A 17,553-nucleotide genomic window follows, 5' to 3' on the forward strand; every position below is an offset into this window, starting at 1 on the left:
AACGAAAAGGCACTTGAGATATCACACATCAACCAGTTTAAAGAGGTCTTGTTTGTCCCTGTATCGACAAGTGCTCATTTAAAATGTCTGGGGATTTGTTGTTTTTTGATAAGCAGAGGGATGGAACTAGTCCATAATGAGACAAGCTTCAATGGAGCTTGGCATTCGTTTGTAGTGGAGCATTCGTCAACCGAAGCAGTCATGCGTGATGTATCTGAGAAAAATAAGTACTTAACCTCTTGCTCTTTGCAAATACTGCAAAAATGCACACAGAGGGCAAGTTGGAGTTTTAAAGCCAAGTGTACACTGTGTGATTTTTTTCTGTTCTTTAAGGTTTTTTCTTGTCAGACTGTATGATAAGATTATAGTGAGATCTTATATAAACGACAGAATGTGCGACATCAACTGACTTTTATGTCAGACTGTACAATACACAGCACGAGTTTGATCACGACAAGTAACATGACCGCGTCCGTTCTGACAAAACATTGTTTTGGTTTGCTGTTGTACTGCAGCCTTGTGATCTTGCTATTTACTTTAAGAAAAAGACTAGTGCAATGTTACGACACGTTACTTTTCCAGTAATCTCTCCACTAGCCAATAAAAGGTAAACAGCTTATAAAATAAACATTTTAAAGTAAATAAAAATCAATCAATTAAAATTTTTAAATGTCAAAATGTTTTTTTTTTTATTAAACACAATTTACAATAAGGTTGCGTTCATTAACATTAGTTATTGCATTAGATATTGTGAACTAACAATTAGAAGTAGACCAATATATATATATTGGTTTTACCGATTAATCGGTGCCGATAGTTGCTTTTGGAACTATCATTTATCGGCAAAAAACTATGCCAAAAGTTGGCCAATTTTTTTATTCCTTCTTGTTCTTTAGTTCACGTGGCTTAGTTCTACAGTATAACAGTGGACTCTATAGGTGAAATAAAAACAATTGTTACAGTATTTTGATTAAATAATCAAATGTTTTAAGTTGAGGTGAGGGCATGCAAAGAAAATATGAATATATAGAAACGTGCTCCATCAGCACATACATTGTATCTTCAACTTCATTTCTTGTAAATAATAATAAGTCTTATTCCTCATTAAACCTCATCGGTGAAATATAAAACCTTTATCTGTTGAATAAATCAGAAATCGTTTAGTTAGGTAGGTAAATAGCCTACTCAATTACAGAGCACTGTAACAGAGCCAAAACTCCATCATTACAAAATAAGAGTCACAGGCACAAGTTTCAGGCTTGTTTATAGTTAAAAGTCCCCCATTTTGCAACAAATCTGAATATTGGGATTTTTGTTGAACAATAATTTTATTCATTTTGGACTCTTGTAGCCTCTATGTTTCTGCCCATTATTGTAAGGAAAGTCTAAGAAATGTTTTTAACATTCTATTAATCGACTTTAGAAACTATCGGCTGATTAATCGGCTATCTGCCTTTTCCACCACCTTAGTTAATGGTATCGGTAAAATCCACTATCGATCGATTTTTGCTAACAATGAACAATGATTTTTACAGCATTTATTACGCGAGTTACGTTCATTTATCAATGTTAACTGTTGCGCTAACGAATGTTAACGAATACAACCTTATTGCAAAGTGTTACCAAAACATTATTTGCCCAAAAATAATAAAATAAATAATAATAAAAAAATGCATTTCTAAATTGCAAGCACTGGTATTTCTTTTGTTTAATCGTGGCCATATAACATAAAACACAAACACGTGGATTTTGCTCAATGTTGAGTGTAGAACTTACATTCTGTTGGCACTGCATTTGTTAAAGATTTATAGTAACCTTCTAGAATCTCAAAGTTCTTCTGGTTTATTCTCTCCTGTAGAGATATGTCACCAAATCTGAGAGGGAGAAAGAGAAAACAGAGAAAGATGATCAGCTCAGGCATGCTCACACCACTCCACTCCACTCACTGAACCACTGAGCATTCAGGCTTGTAACTCGATAGGCATGAAAGGATTGTGTTTCATTTGAATCGGTGTGTGCTTGTACCTCTCGGCGATGGTTTGCTGCTCATTTATGCCCACGTTAAAGAGCACGGGGAACACGCGTAGCGGCTTGCCCTCGCGGAGCTCGTCAGGAAGCGTTTGGAAGGCATGATGTGGGAGAGGCACCTCAACGGTGTAATGGTCTCTGGAATACAAAACAACACATTTACAAATGCCATCAATACCTGCATACAGGTGCTTAACTTACAGGGTTCCCACTGCTTTGGGCCAATGAATCTAGTCAATTGGGATTGCTGGATAAGGATATTAAAAATCATTAAAAAAAATTAATCTCACAGAGAAATTTATAGCCAATGATAGTTTAAGATCTGAGCATATATATATATACACACACTACCGATCAAATGTTTTGAAACACTTGACTGAAATGTTTCTCATGATCTTAAAAATCTTTTGATCTGAAGGCGTATGCGTATGTATACAAAAATATAATTGTGCCATCATATTAATTTATTTAATTATAAAACTAAAATGTAATAAAAAAAATAAAAAAGTTTTTGAAATTGATGACTTGGACCAAATAATAAAGAAAAGCAGCCAATAAGTGCCCAACATAGATGGGAACTCCTTCAATACTGTTTAAAAAGCATCCCAGGGTGATACCTCAAGAAGTTGGTTGAGAAAATGTCAAGAGTACACAAAGGGTGACTACTTTAAAGATGCTAAAATATAACACAGTTTTGATTTATTTTGGATTTGGTTTAGTCACAACATAATTCCCATAGTTCCATTTATGTTATTCCATAGTTTTAATGACTTTACTATTATTGTAAAATGCGAAAAAAAATTATAATAAAGAATGAGTAAGTGTTTCAAATCTTTTGACTGGTAGTGTGTGTATATATATATATATTTAAGCAATATCACATGAGCAATCATGCTATATCAGCACTGTGCTGATTTAGGGCCACATAGCACGATTGTGAGTGTGATATTGCTTATATGGGGGGGGGGGGGATTTTTCCCCTTTTTTCTCCCAATCTGGAATGCCCAATTCCCAATGCGCTCTAAGTCCTCGTGGTTGCATAGTGATTCGCCTCAGTCCGGGTGGCGGAGGATGAATCCCAGTTGCCTCCGCGTCTGAGACAGTCAACCCGCGCATCTTATCACGTGGCTTGTTGAGAGCGTTGCCACGGAGACATAGCACGTGTGGAGGCTTCACGCCATCCACCGCGGCAACCACGCTCAATTCACCATGCGCCCCACCGAGAACAAACCACATTATAGCGACCACGAGGAGGTTACCCCATGTGACTCTACACTCCCTAGCAACCGGGCCAATTTGATTGCTTAAGAGACCTGGCTGGAGTCACTCAACACGCCCTGGGATTCGAACTAGCGAACTCCAGGGGTGGTAGCCTGCGTATTTTACCACAGCTGGCTCTAACAAGGACAGAAAGAGATGTGGAAGACCAGATGTACAACTAAACAAGAGGATAAGTACATCAGAGTCTCTAGTTTGAGAAATAGACACCTAACATGTCCTCAGCTGACAGCTTCATTGAATTCTACCCGCTCAACACCAGTTTCATGTACAACAGTAAAGAGAAGACTCAGGGGTGCAGGACTTATGGGAAGAATTGCAAAGAAAAAGCCACTTTTGAAACAGAAAAACAAAAAGAAAAGGTTAGAGCGGGCAAAGAAACACAGACATTGGACAACAGATAATTGGAAAAGAGTGTTATGGATCTTAACCCCATGGAGATTTTGTGGGATCAGCTAGACTGTAAGGTGTTTGAGAAGTGCCCGACAAGACAGTCACATCTATGGCAAGTGCTACAGGAAGTGTGGGGTGAAATGTCACCTGAGTATCTGGACAAACTGACAGCTAGAATGTCAAGGATCTGCAAAGCTGTCATTGCTGCACGTGGAGGATTTTTTGATGAGTTTTGAACATTTCTATCAAATTGTAATAGTAATTGTTCACGTTATTAATGTCCTGACTATACATTGTGATCAGTTGAATGCCACTTTGGTGAATTAAAGTAACAATTTCTTTCCATAAGAGCAAAATCTGCACATTATTCCAAAATTTGGGTATATATATATATATATATATATATACAGGTGCATCTCAATAAATTAGAATGTCATGGAAAAGTTCATTTATTTCAGTAATTCAACTCAAATTGTGAAACTCGTGTATTAAATAAATTCAGTGCACACAGACTGAAGTAGTTTAAGTCTTTGGTTCTTTTAATTGTGATGATTTTGGCTCACATTTAACAAAAACCCACCAATTCACTATCTCAAAAAATTAGAATACATCATAAGACCAATAAAAAAAACATTTTTAGTGAATTGTTGGCCTTCTGGAAAGTATGTTCATTTACTGTATATGTACTCAATACTTGGTAGGGGCTCCTTTTGCTTTAATTACTGCCTCAATTTGGCGTGGCATGGAGGTGATCAGTTTGTGGCACTGCTGAGGTGGTATGGAAGCCCAGGTTTCTTTGACAGTGGCCTTCAGCTCATCTGCATTTTTTGGTCTCTTATTTCTCATTTTCCTCTTGACAATACCCCATAGATTCTCTATGGGGTTCAGGTCTGGTGTGTTTGCTTGCCAGTCAAGCACACCAACACCATGGTCATTTAACCAACTTTTGGTGCTTTTGGCAGTGTGGGCAGGTGCCAAATCCTGCTGGAAAATGAAATCAGCATCTTTAAAAAGCTGGTCAGCAGAAGGAAGCATGAAGTGCTCCAAAATTAATTGGTAAACGGGTGCAGTGACTTTGGTTTTCAAAAAACACAATGGACCAACACCAGCAGATGACATTGCACCCCAAATCATCACAGACTGTGGAAACTTAACACTGGACTTCAAGCAACTTGGGCTATGAGCTTCTCCACCCTTCCTCCAGACTCTAGGACCATGGTTTCCAAATGAAATACAAAACTTGCTCTCATCTGAAAAGAGGACTTTGGAACACTGGGCAACAGTCCAGTTCTTCTTCTCCTTAGCCCAGGTAAGACGCCTCTGACATTGTCTGTGGTTCAGGAGTGGCTTAACAAGAGGAATACGACAACTGTAGCCAAATTCCTTGACACGTCTGTGTGTGGTCTTGATGCCTTGACCCCAGTCTCAGTCCATTCCTTGTGAATTTCACCCAAATTCTTGAATCGATTTTGCTTGACAATCCTCATAAGGCTGCGGTTCTCTCGGTTGGTTGTGCATCTTTTTCTTCCACACTTTTTCCTTCCACTCAACTTTCTGTTAACATGCTTGGATACAGCACTCTGTGAACAGCCAGCTTCTTTGGCAATGATTGTTTGTGGCTTACATGATTGTCTTCTGGACAACTGTCAGATCAGCAGTCTTCCCCATGATTGTGTAGCCTAGTGAACCAATCTGAGAGACCATTTTGAAGGCTCAGGAAACCTTTGCAGGTGTTCTGAGTTGATTAGCTGATTGGCATGTCACCATATTCTAATTTTTTGAGATGGTGAATTGGTGGGTTTTTGTTAAATGTGAGCCAAAATCATCACAATTAAAAGAACCAAAGACTTAAACTACTTCAGTCTGTGTGCATTGAATTTATTTAATACATGAGTTTCACAATTTGAGTTGAATTACTGAAATAAATGAACTTTTCCACGACATTCTAATTTATTGAGATGCACCTGTATATATATATATATATATACACACACCAATAAGCCAAAACATTATGACCACTCACAGGTGAAGCGAATAACGTTGATCATCTCCTATCAAGGCCACATGTCAATGTCTGGGTAGATTAGATGGTAAGCGAACAATCAGTTCTTGTAGTCAAAGTGTTGAATGCAGGAGAAATGGGCAGGAGTGAAGACCTGAGCGACTTTGACAAGGGACAAATTGTTATGGCCAGACGACTGTGTCAGAGCATCTCTGAAATGGCAAGGCTTGTGGGGTGCTCCTGGTCAGCAGTGGTGAGTACCTTCCGACAGTGGTCCGAGGAGGGACAACCTACAAACCGGCGACAGGGTGTTGGTCGCCTGGTCCGATGCGTCCCGTTTTATTTTTCATCACGTGGACAGCTGTGTACATGTGCGCTGTTTACCTAGGGAAGTGATGGCACCAGGATGCACTGTGGGAAGACGACAAGCTGGTGGAGAGAGTGTGATGCTCTGGGCAATGTTCTGCTGGAAAACACTGGGTCCGGCCATTCATGTGGACATCAATTTGACACGTGCCACCTACCTAAACATCGTTGCAGACCAGGTACACCCCTTCATGGCAATGATATTCCCTGATGGCAGTGGCCTCTTTCAGCAGGATAATGCACCCTGCCACACTGCACACATTGTTCGGGAATGGTTTGTGGAACATGATGAAGAAGGTGTTTAAGGTGTTGCCCTGGCCTCCAAATTCCCCAGATCTCAAACCGACTGAGCATCTGTGGGATTTGTTAGACCAACAAGTCGGATCCACAGCAGCTCTACCTCGCAACTTACAGGACTTGAAGTATCTGCTGCTAATGTGTTTGTGCAAGATACCACAGGACACCTTCAAGGGTCTTGTAGGGTCCATGCCTCGGAATGTCGGCACTGTTTTGGCAGCATGCGGAGGACCAACAGCATATTAGGCAGGTGGTCATAATGTTTTGGCTCATCAGTGTATATACTGAATATATATTCACCAGATTAATTTTTGGGACTTTCCGTATAACTGCTGAAAAGTCATTTTGTCAGCTTTTAGGAGTTGAATAGCATATAGATGATCTCAAAGCTAACAGACATGAACTTAAGGCCACAGAACTCAAATTTTTATTTCATAAGGACTTTAAAATGTCAAACATAGATGGGCAACCATGTTAACTGCTCAGATGAAGAAAGTGTAATTAAAAAAATTCATGACATTTTTTTAAGAGAGATCGCACACACAAATAACAATTCTAGCTGATATATATATAAATACACTATAGAACTTTGCATGACTTTCCCGGTCAAGCATGATTACTGGAAAAGAATTGTAGAAATCATGGTAACACTTCACAGTAAGGTTGCATTTGTTAACATTAGTTTAATACATTACTTAACATGAACTAACTATGAACCATACTTTTACAGTACAGCACTTATAAATCTTGGTTAATATTGTGTTCATAAGATCATTTAACATAAGTGTTATGAAAATCATTTTATAGAGATTGCTCAGAGGAAGAGCAATATTTTAGAGCTGAGCATAACTAGAAGAAAAATGTATATTCACTTTATAATTCTACATGACTTTTTAAACATTATACATTTCCATGACTTTAACAGGCCTTAAGAAAAATCCCAATTTTGGCCAATTACATATTTTAAAGCTAAGCATAACTAGAAATATTATATTCCCTTCAGAAATTTCCAAAAACTTTTTTGTATTTTTGATGATTTTATATATTTCCACTAATTTTCCAGGCCTATAAAAATCAAAATGTTTAAAATTCCAAGCTTTTTCATGACCATGGGAACCCTGAACTTATACATGTACAGTAGGTTCTCAATCAAAATGACACTCTTTACTGTGGGCAGTACTGCTGCGGTAAAACTTTAAATTCTCACATGTGAGACTGGTTCGCAAAATCACCGGCAGGAGGTGCCAAGGGTCACCATCGGTTAGTGCGAAGTGAGTTATTATGATTAACATTGTTAATATTATTATTTGTATTGTATTTTTTACATTTTGATGTGAAGGAGATCTAACAATGCTAAATGAATGCACTTAATTATCAGTGTTAATTCATGTTATAATTGACCTGGCTAGTTTGTAGTAGACTAACATAGAGTGGTTCAACTGAAATTGTGTGTGTATGTGTGTGTTTCTCTCACCGTCTACCGCTGACAGTGGGCTGCAGATTGACCGGTTCTTCAGACGTTGCCTCTGTAATCTTGAAAGTCACTTTGTGAAGGTCAGAGATTCCCACCTCCATGTCCTCCAACATCCCGATTTCCTCACCTATGTGACAAACCATGTGTGTAAGAATATTTTCTACTCTATGTTCACTTTGGTATCTAAACAAGGACATACTATACTGCTAAGGCAGTAAATAAACATTTAGTAAAAAATTTGTTAAAACTGAGTGTGTGTGTATATATATATATATATATATATATATATATATATATATATATATATGTGTGTGTGTGTATATATATATATATATATATATATATATATATATATATATATATATATATATGTGTGTGTGTGTGTGTGTATACAGTATATATGTACACTGGTGATCAAAAGTTTGGAATAATGTACAGATTTCGCTCTTATGGAAAGAAATTGGTACTTTTATTCACCAAAGTGGCATTCAACTGATCACAGTGTATAGACAGGACATTAATAATGTGAAAAATTACTATTACAATTTGAAAAAAATGTTCAGAACTTCTTAAACTACTTCAAAGAGTTCTCATCAAAAAATCCTCCACGTGCAGCAATGACAGCTTTGCAGATCCTTGTTATTCTAGCTGTCAGTTTGTCCAGATACTCAGGTGACATTTCACCCCACACTTCCTGTAGCACTTGCCATAGATGTGGCTGTCTTGTCGGGCACTTCTCACGCACCTTACAGACTAGCTGATCCCACAAAAGCTCAATGGGGTTAAGATCCATAACACTCTTTTCCAATTATCTGTTGTCCAATGTCTGTGTTTCTTTGCCCACTCTAACCTTTTCTTTTTGTTTTTCTGTTTCAAAAGTGTCTTTTTCTTTGCAATTCTTCCCATAAGGCCTGCACCCCTGAGTCTTCTCTTTACTGTTGTACATGAAACTGGTGTTGAGCGGGTAGAATTCAATGAAGCTGTCAGCTGAGGACATGTGAGGCGTCTATTTCTCAAACTAGAGACTCTGATGTACTTATCCTCTTGTTTAGTTGTACATCTGGTCTTCCACATCTCTTTCTGTCCTTGTTAGAGCCAGTTGTCCTTTATCTTTGAAGACTGTAGTGTACACCTTTGTATGAAATCTTCAGTTTTTTGGCAATTTCAAGCATTGTATAGCCTTCATTCCTCAAAACAATGATTGACTGACGAGTTTCTAGAGAAGTTTCTTTTTTGCCATTTATGACCTAATATTGACCTTAAGATATGCCAGTCTATTGCATACTGTGACAACTCAAAAACAAACACAAAGACAATGTTAAGCTTCATTTAATGAACCAAATATCTTTCAGCTGTGTTTGATATAATGGCAAGTGATTTTCTAGTAGCAAATGATCAATTTATCATGATTACTCAAGGATAAGGTGTTGGAGTGATGGCTGCTGTCTAGATTTGATCAAAAATGACTTTTTTCAAATAGTGATGGTGCTGTTTTTTACATCAGTAATGTCCTGACTATACTTTGTGATCAGTTGAATGCCACTTTGGTGAATTAAAGTACCAATTTCCTTCCGAAACAGCAAAATCTGTACATTATTCCAAACTTTTGGCCGCCAGTCAAATTTTCTTCTTTAAATAGCTTCAATGTAGTAAGCTACTTTTTAAAAACATTTTTTAAAGAGTAGTTTGACTGTAGCTTACAGTATTATTAAAGTAAACGTCTGCCTCACTTGACACACAACTGATTTCAGTACATTTTACTGTTATAATTTAAGCCTAACTCGACCCTTTAACCATGGTCAGTCACTGTAACGCATGACCTCAAGTGGCTTCTTGCTTTTTTAAAAGCTCATTTAAAAATATAAACAGCAGTAATCTCTCCACAGGCATTGCTTCAGTGGATTAATGTTCGCCAAGCATTACAAAAAAAACTCTTAGTCATCAGTGCTTAGAGCCATTTACATTTAGTTCTTCATACTACTAATAAAAAAACAACAGCCTCAATGCATCCTTGCAAACAATGTTATTACAACATCACAGAGAAATATGTTGACACATCGTTAAACCCTGTATTCAGCATCCATGTCTTTTTAAATGCATGTGTGTGTGTTACTCTGTAATCTGTAAGTTTGATTGCAGGGTAAACAGTTCTACGGATAACTACACAACTCATTTCAAACATGACAGGAAGATTAATATTGTATACTAATGACCAAGATTTTAGTATACTATTGTATACTAAAAACGTGCTTTTATAGTGAACTAAAACACAGAGTCATGTGTAAAATAAAATAAACAAACCAAAAATCACTATGCACACTGTGTACAACGCCTTGTTGCTTTTATAAATCTGTGGCAACAGCAATATGATGAAAGAAAACCACGTTCAATCAATGCAGGATAACTGTAAATCATTGTCAGTTTTGTTGTGTTTCGAGGTTTAGGTTAGTACAAAAGCATGTTATTTTGGGCCTGGTTGGCTTGCAAATGAACCGCACATGAATTGGGAAAGATTGTTTGTGGTTAAGATACTCACTGTAAGTACTGAGCAGACTTTCAAACTGGGCCACCAGTCCGACTGCATGCAGCTGTGTGAGAAAGCCCTTATCTTCCAAACCTGCATATAACCGCATGACAAATCCACACGCCAATGCTGCCAGCTGCACACAAGAACAAATACATATCTTCACAAATGCCTTGTAAACCAGGACTTTCTCTCACTCAATGTTCTCTCTGTTATCTCATGTTTACAAGGAAAGGATTCCGAATCATCATCATTTTATGCATAAAATAAACTGCCTGTCAAATATGAGTTCTTAATGTTCACTTACACAGCAAGAAATCAGTATTTTATCTTTCCAGGGTAGATTTACTTGACAAGCAAAAGTGAATTAACTATTCAATTGGCAAATTCATATTTAATTTTTTTTCTTCACTTTTTTAAAGCATATATTTTACAAAACTTACTAAGGTTTAAGATGATTTTTCTGTCCATTTGGCAAATCCTGAATTATTTTTCTTCACTTTTTTAAAGCACAAATCTTACAAAAATAAAGTTTGTTTATTTTTTTATCCAATTGGAAAATTAATATTTATTTATTTTTCTTCACTTGTTTTAAAGCATACATTTTACAAAACTTAGTAAGGTTTTTTTTCTTACACAATTGGCACATTTACTTGTAATTATTTTTCTTCCCTTTATTAGCATCATAATGTTTCTAATAAAGTGTTTAGTGAGTGTACAGTATATACAGTGCATACATTTTTACTTAGAGTTATTATTTAATGATAATCTTCCCCTCCACCAAAGCTCTGAAATAGACTACAACAGTCATGGACTACAATGGCATGTCAACACCAAACGTATCGGTTCTTGTTTGTCTTGTGACCAAATGTCATTGACTCCATATCTGATTAAGATATTCAATGAATAACCACTTAAATTTCAGTCGGTTCTTCCCTCAAAGCTTTCAAATGTCTCAAATGTTCAATAGCACACAAGTCATCTGAAGCACTTTAATGCTGCTTTTTTTTTTTTTTTGACAGCTCCAGTCCCTTTCACTTTCATTATTTAGAAAAGATCTACCAGGAAATTCCTCAAACATTCACCTTTTGTGTTACAAAACAGAAAGAAAGTAAATGATGACATTATTTTCATTAAGCTGGTTTTTTCCCCACACACACTTTAGATGTAAACTTAAGATTATCTAGTGAATTGGTTACTGTTTTAACAGCAATGTCTGCTTGTTGAATTTGGCTCACCGCTTGGCTGAACACAGTGTCTCGTCTCTGCTGAAGCTGCAGGCCTTGTACAGTGCTGCACGCTGCTTCCTGCAGCAACACAAAGCTCATGGAGCGACACGCTCTCTCTGACACTTCTGCAACACATTCCTTCAGGGACTGTACCAGGATGCCGAGCTGATCGTGCAGATCTGCAGCTGTTTGGAGAATGTGTGAGGAAACTTGACATTTGTGACCCAGTTTTCCACTAACTGCCCTTTTTAGGGCATCAAGTGGCAACTCAACACATTATTACTAGAAAAGTAAATAAAAATGACATTAAAATCAAACATTGAAATGCATTTATATTACCATGAACAGCATGGGGCCCAAAAATATGCAAGATTATTAGCATTATGCATTAACAGTTTATAGTCTATATATAATTTGAGTGTTATGGTTTCTAAAGGTCAGTTAAATGTCAATGGCTTCAAGCTTTTGGCAGCCAATAAGCCACCACACAAAATAAACCGTGTTTTTCCTCATTGCAAGCAAACCTGTATTTAATGTAGTCTGAAGTTTACTTTCATTTACCTCACATAGTCTTGTTTATGGTTTTTGTGGTTGAGGCCGTGTTACAAAACCTGTCCATGTTGGCATCAGTCTAATTTGGCTAGCTTCTACCAAGTGACAGATGAATTTATGCCAAAAATACTGTTGGGTTTGATTAGAGTTTGATTTCGAGTTTGAACAGCCACCCGCCAGTAAAGATTACAATCCAAATAAAATGGACAGAACAAAGAGGATCAACAGCATAAGAAAAAGCTGCATTTAATGTTTTGGAATGCTGTGTTGTTGCATGCTGTGGTCTCTAAGATTAGACCACTATGACTCTTATCTGCTTCCCAAGAGGAAACAGAACTACACCAAAGTTATCAGACATGCTGCCTGTATACTGCTTGTAAGTGTATCATCTGGAAAATATAAACATCCCATGCCACACAATTTAATATAAACACTTCAGTATTTTTGCGGTCATGATTCCAATGTACCATGAATGTTTCCTCTACTGACAGCGATCAATTTAGACTTATAATTTCAGAATTATAACAGATCAGAATATCATAAAATACTTTTTTGACTTGGTTGAGTAAGCAACCACCCAAAACACCCAAACAACTGCATAGCAACCCCCTCAGAATATCTTAACAACCGCACAGCAATGCCCTGGCAACCAAACACAACACCCTAGCATCATGGCGGCTGTGGACTCCAAAGTCTTTCTAGCGAGTCAGTCCACTGTCGGCTGAAATGCTCTCGGGAGGCTATTTCCAGTCATGAAAGTGCAGCTCCTATATCTACTTGAATGCGGAAATACAGAAATCTCAAGAACGGTTGGTCAAGTTTACGATCAAAGAGCATATTTCAAATCAGCAATAAAATCTGACAATAATGGTATCATAAACTGTGATTCTTTACCTCATATTATGCTAAAAAAAGAAATTTTCCCGGCTTGTAAAGCTAATGCGCCTGCGTTGATTGACAGGTGATGTCTGTATCTTAAAGGTGATTGGCTTTTTTAACTGTAAGGTGGGACTTCCTTTCTACATCCGTTGACCGTTGGGCGCTCGGTTAACGCTTGGTTGAGCATTCCAATTTCTCCCATTCATTTTAATAGAAATGGCCCGTCTCTGCTAAATAATCTCTGTTTTAGCACAGGCAAGCACCGCCTACATTTTCTTCAGAAAATGAAGAACATATAGCAACAACTTTTTGTAATTTACTACAATGTAATTAAAATAATTTTATTTATAAGAATAATACAAATGTAAGTTATAATTTAAACTAAGTTATTTTTACTAAAAAAAAAATAAAATCACTTAATATTTATAGCAATATAATAATATTTTTTGTTGATATGCTTTCACCTTTTTTGACACTCACACAGTGGAAGCCTATTTGGGTTATTGATGCAACACTCATTTTTTGTCACTTTATATTAGGTGTCTTTAACTACTATGTAATAACATTAAAATACATGTAATACAATGTATTTATTGTGTAACTACACACTGTTCTGCAAAATTCTCACAAAATTCACATTTGCTGCTACCGAAGTTGAGGTACGGATAGGTTTATGAGTAGAGTAGGGTTAGGGTTTAGGGGAAGCGTTAGGTTTAGGGTTTAGGGGAGGGGAAGTGTTAGGTTTAGGGGTTAGGGTTCAGGGGAAGGGTTAGGAAATTGTTAGGCTTAGGGTTTAGGGGAAGGGTTAGGTTTAGGGTTTAGAGGAGGGGTTAGGTTTAAAATTTAGGGTTAGGGACGGGTTAGGTTTAGGGGTTAGTGTTTAGGGAAGCGTTAGGTTTAGGGGAGGGGTTAGGTTTAGGATTTAGGGTTGCGGAAAAGTTACGTTTAGGGGTTAGGGCTTAAAGAAGGTGTTGGATTTAGGGTTCAGGGGAGGGGTCAGATTTAGCGGAAGTGTTAGGTTTAGGATTTAGGGTTGGGGAAGGGTTAGGTTTAGGGGTTAGGGGAAGCTTTAGGTTTAGGATTTAGGGTTTGATTAGGTTAGGGTTAGGTTAGGTTTAGGGGAAGCATTAGGTTTATGGTTTAGGGGAGGGAATAAGGTTTAGGATTTAGGGTTGGGGAAGGGTTAGGTTTAGGGTTTAGGTGAAGAGTTAGGTTTTAGGCGAGGGGTTAACGTTTAGGATTTAGGGTTAGATTAGGTTAGGGTTAGTGTTAGGTTATTTTAAGTTAGGTTAGGGTTAGGGTTTAGGGGAAGCATTAGGTTTAGGGTTTAGGGGAAGGGTTAAGGTTTAGGGTTATGGAAGTTAGAGGTTTAAGGGTTATTGAAGGTCTTAGGTTTAGTGTTTAGGGGAGGGGTTAGGTTAGGGTTTAGGGTTCAAGGTTAGGGTTAGGTTAGTCAGGGGTGTTCAAACTTTTTTGGTGAGGGGCCAAATGCAGAAAAATATAAGGTTCCGTGGGCCGCTTCGCTGTAATAATTAAAAAAATAGCTACAAGCTTCTAGATTGCCACTATAAATAATCTTTCTACTGTACGCTTAATATTATGCAAGTTTTAATCATAATTTTTGCTCTATGGAATGCTTGTGTAGGCCCTACATGTAAATAAAGGATAGGGTATTTCACTCACAAAGAACTCTTATAATGGAACAGTAATGCATCTTAAACAAAATATTATACTAATTTATTCACATTTTTATATTTTTGACGCCCAATCAGTGGCACTGCAAAACACATATAGAGCTGCTACTGAGTATTGGGTGTGACCCATCACAATAATCAGAATCAAGTGACATTTTATCACTTTATGAATTAATTTTTATTTTTATTTTTCAAGGAATTATTCCTTATATCTATACAATTATAACTTCTGTTCTGTTGTTATTTGCATTACAAATATGATTTTATTGTGATCAAAATGATGGTGCTTCATTTTATTTTGTAGACGTGCACGTGCAAGCTGAGCGCACGCATCAGACACAGATGTGCAAGTGCTTTAAGCGCTCTCTCCTACAGTGTGTCCTCACTCCAATGGCGCTCCAATCCTTTAATAAATGCATCATTCTTTCTGTGTGGCGCTTCATCACTGGAAATACAGAGTATTCCAAACTCCTGTTGAACTCTGCCAGTGAGGACACAGAACGCACTAGTGGAGATGATGTGCTGTGAATAGCGGCCGCATGTGACAGCGACATCCAGTGCCCAGAATATGAATTTCATTTAATTTCTCCATAGCAGGCCTAATTCTGTTCTATTTCTAAAGTCTCTCACGGGCCACATCAGAGCAGTCGGAGGGCCGGCCTTTTGACACCCCTGGGTTAGGGGCTAGGATTTAGGGTAAGGGTTGGGGCAGGATTAGATTTAGGGTTAGGGGTAAGGTTAGCAGTGTAACTACAGAAGTATTTAAATGCAGGTCCTTTAAATGTAAGTTCAATGTAACAACACTTTTGTACATTTTAAGTAGATTATATCAAATTCTTAAGTACATAGTAGTTAAAGACACCTAATATAAAGTGGGTCCAAAGCTTTTTTGACATTGTGTACACTAACATGTAAGGTGCAAGGAAAGTATTTTAATACCTTTAACTTGATGGTTACACCACAAAGCCATGCAATATTTTGTATTTATTTTTTAAACAGAAAATGCTACAAAATGTATGAAACCAACACGGACACAAAAATTACATTTCTACGAAGCTGACCTTTGCAACATCCTCTTTGCCATGAATGTGTTTTGCCTTAGTCATCAGATTTTTGGTAGCATTATCCTCATTTACATTTACTTGACATTGTCTTTTTTAAATGTCACCATTTCATGAAAACTTTTGTCTTTGAAGAGTCCCGTTCACTAGTTAGGTTCCCACCCAGGGTATCCTCACACCTCTGATCGAATTGAATTTCAACATCAACCTAAAACAGGTTGGACATCATTTCAGTAATGTAGTGCGATCATAAAAGCCAGTTCCTTGTTGCATGTGAAGCATTTACACTGACACAATACCACAACTATTCTACAGAGAGTATAATATGCACATTTACATGTGGAAATGATCGCATATTTACAATACAAATGCACATGAACGCCACCACAGTGTAAGTGGGAATTAACTAAAGATTTTTAGACTCAGGAGCCTGGCAATTAAACAGCCATTTTGGAAACGAATTGGTACTGATCATAATTAGTTTTCAATTGTGAATGTGTACTGTACAATTAGCACCAACAGAAAATACTACTCTTTTAGCCAGTTCATAAGGCGACAGGTTTGTACGACAAAACGACATGTTCCCATTATTATCTGTGGAAGCACGTGAATGCTGAAATTCATAAATAGAAAAAGCATCAACTACACACCAAATTTGCATCATTTGGTGTGTGCACCATTTCTGAAATGTCCAAATGAAATAGTTTACGTTCATGATAAAAATCAATAACAAATAGCTTTAACATGACTTGAAGGCTTAGCATATCAGCTTAACACTTCTAAATGTTGATATTTGATTCTGGATCTAATGGGCTCGAAATAATAATAACATAACTTGTTACTGGCCATATGGTAAATTCTTCACATTGTGAATTGTGCAGTTTCAGTCAATGCCCAATAGGTGGCAGCATTGACTAGATGTAAACACTGTTTTGTCACTAAATCAGTTGTTGTTTTTCTCACTTTAGTAACACCTAGTGTCAGTAGTCCAGTGCTTTGAATTCATGAAAATCCATGAATGGTGGTAAAAATGCATCTCTCCAATGAAGATCTGACCAAGTGGCATGTTTGGAAGGGAGGCTTATTATAATGTGAAAAATGTCCAACCAATAACAAGCAGTAAAAGTGTGGCCAGATCCTTGGGGTGTGTGTCAATGAATGGGCCATGACGGAAGTACAGAGATAAATGTGTCTCTATCGGTGTTATTCCTAGTATACAGTACATTTGAATACATTATACATTTATACATGAACTATTGTTAACAGATACAACATTTAATTTTAAAAATGTATTAGTATGAACTGAAATGACCACTAAACAAGATTAATAAGTGCTGTAAAAGTGCTATTTATTCTTAGTTCAAATACAACCTTATCGTAAAGTGTTACAGGTAAAATATTACATTCCTTTTTAAAGATGGAAATTATATTAGTTTTTTTTTAACGTTTTTTTTTTTTTATCACAATATAACAATTCAGAAAACATAGGGCTGAATTTTCAATAATTACACTACTTTGATTTGAACGTATGTTGCCATTTTTGCCATTTTCCTGGGTGCTATACACTAACTTGGCAATGGCAATTTTTTAAAGAAATATTTTTTTTATATTTTTTATTTCCTTAAACATGTTTTCTTGGGGAATATTGTTTTAACTGGTCATCAATTTATAGTTTTCTCCCTCCTGTGTCCTCAGTACAACTTTCTTTACTGCTAGTCTTTTGTAATATCCCTTTAACAAAGTTCAGTTCCTCAATGACATCATCCTCAAGGAAGA

At 37.0% G+C, this 17,553-nt stretch overlaps 1 protein-coding gene across 4 annotated transcripts in view; it reads right to left on the reverse strand.

Annotated features, from left to right (window-relative positions):
- Window positions 1-17,553, reverse strand: part of LOC127444245 (type II inositol 3,4-bisphosphate 4-phosphatase-like) — a 184,796-nt gene that overhangs the window by 14,040 nt on the left and 153,203 nt on the right. For all 4 annotated transcript variants that reach the window (XM_051703514.1, XM_051703515.1, XM_051703516.1 and 1 more), the window contains 5 exons: window positions 11,601-11,776; window positions 10,375-10,498; window positions 7,839-7,965; window positions 2,026-2,166; window positions 1,777-1,874 (listed from right to left, as the gene is read on the reverse strand). In XM_051703514.1, coding sequence (XP_051559474.1) covers window positions 1,777-1,874; window positions 2,026-2,166; window positions 7,839-7,965; window positions 10,375-10,498; window positions 11,601-11,776 — 666 coding nt within the window. The remainder of the gene's footprint in view (window positions 1-1,776; window positions 1,875-2,025; window positions 2,167-7,838; window positions 7,966-10,374; window positions 10,499-11,600; window positions 11,777-17,553) is intronic.

Source organism: Myxocyprinus asiaticus, chromosome 7 (genome assembly GCF_019703515.2).
Source record: "Myxocyprinus asiaticus isolate MX2 ecotype Aquarium Trade chromosome 7, UBuf_Myxa_2, whole genome shotgun sequence".
Classification (NCBI taxonomy): Eukaryota; Metazoa; Chordata; class Actinopteri; order Cypriniformes; family Catostomidae; genus Myxocyprinus; species Myxocyprinus asiaticus.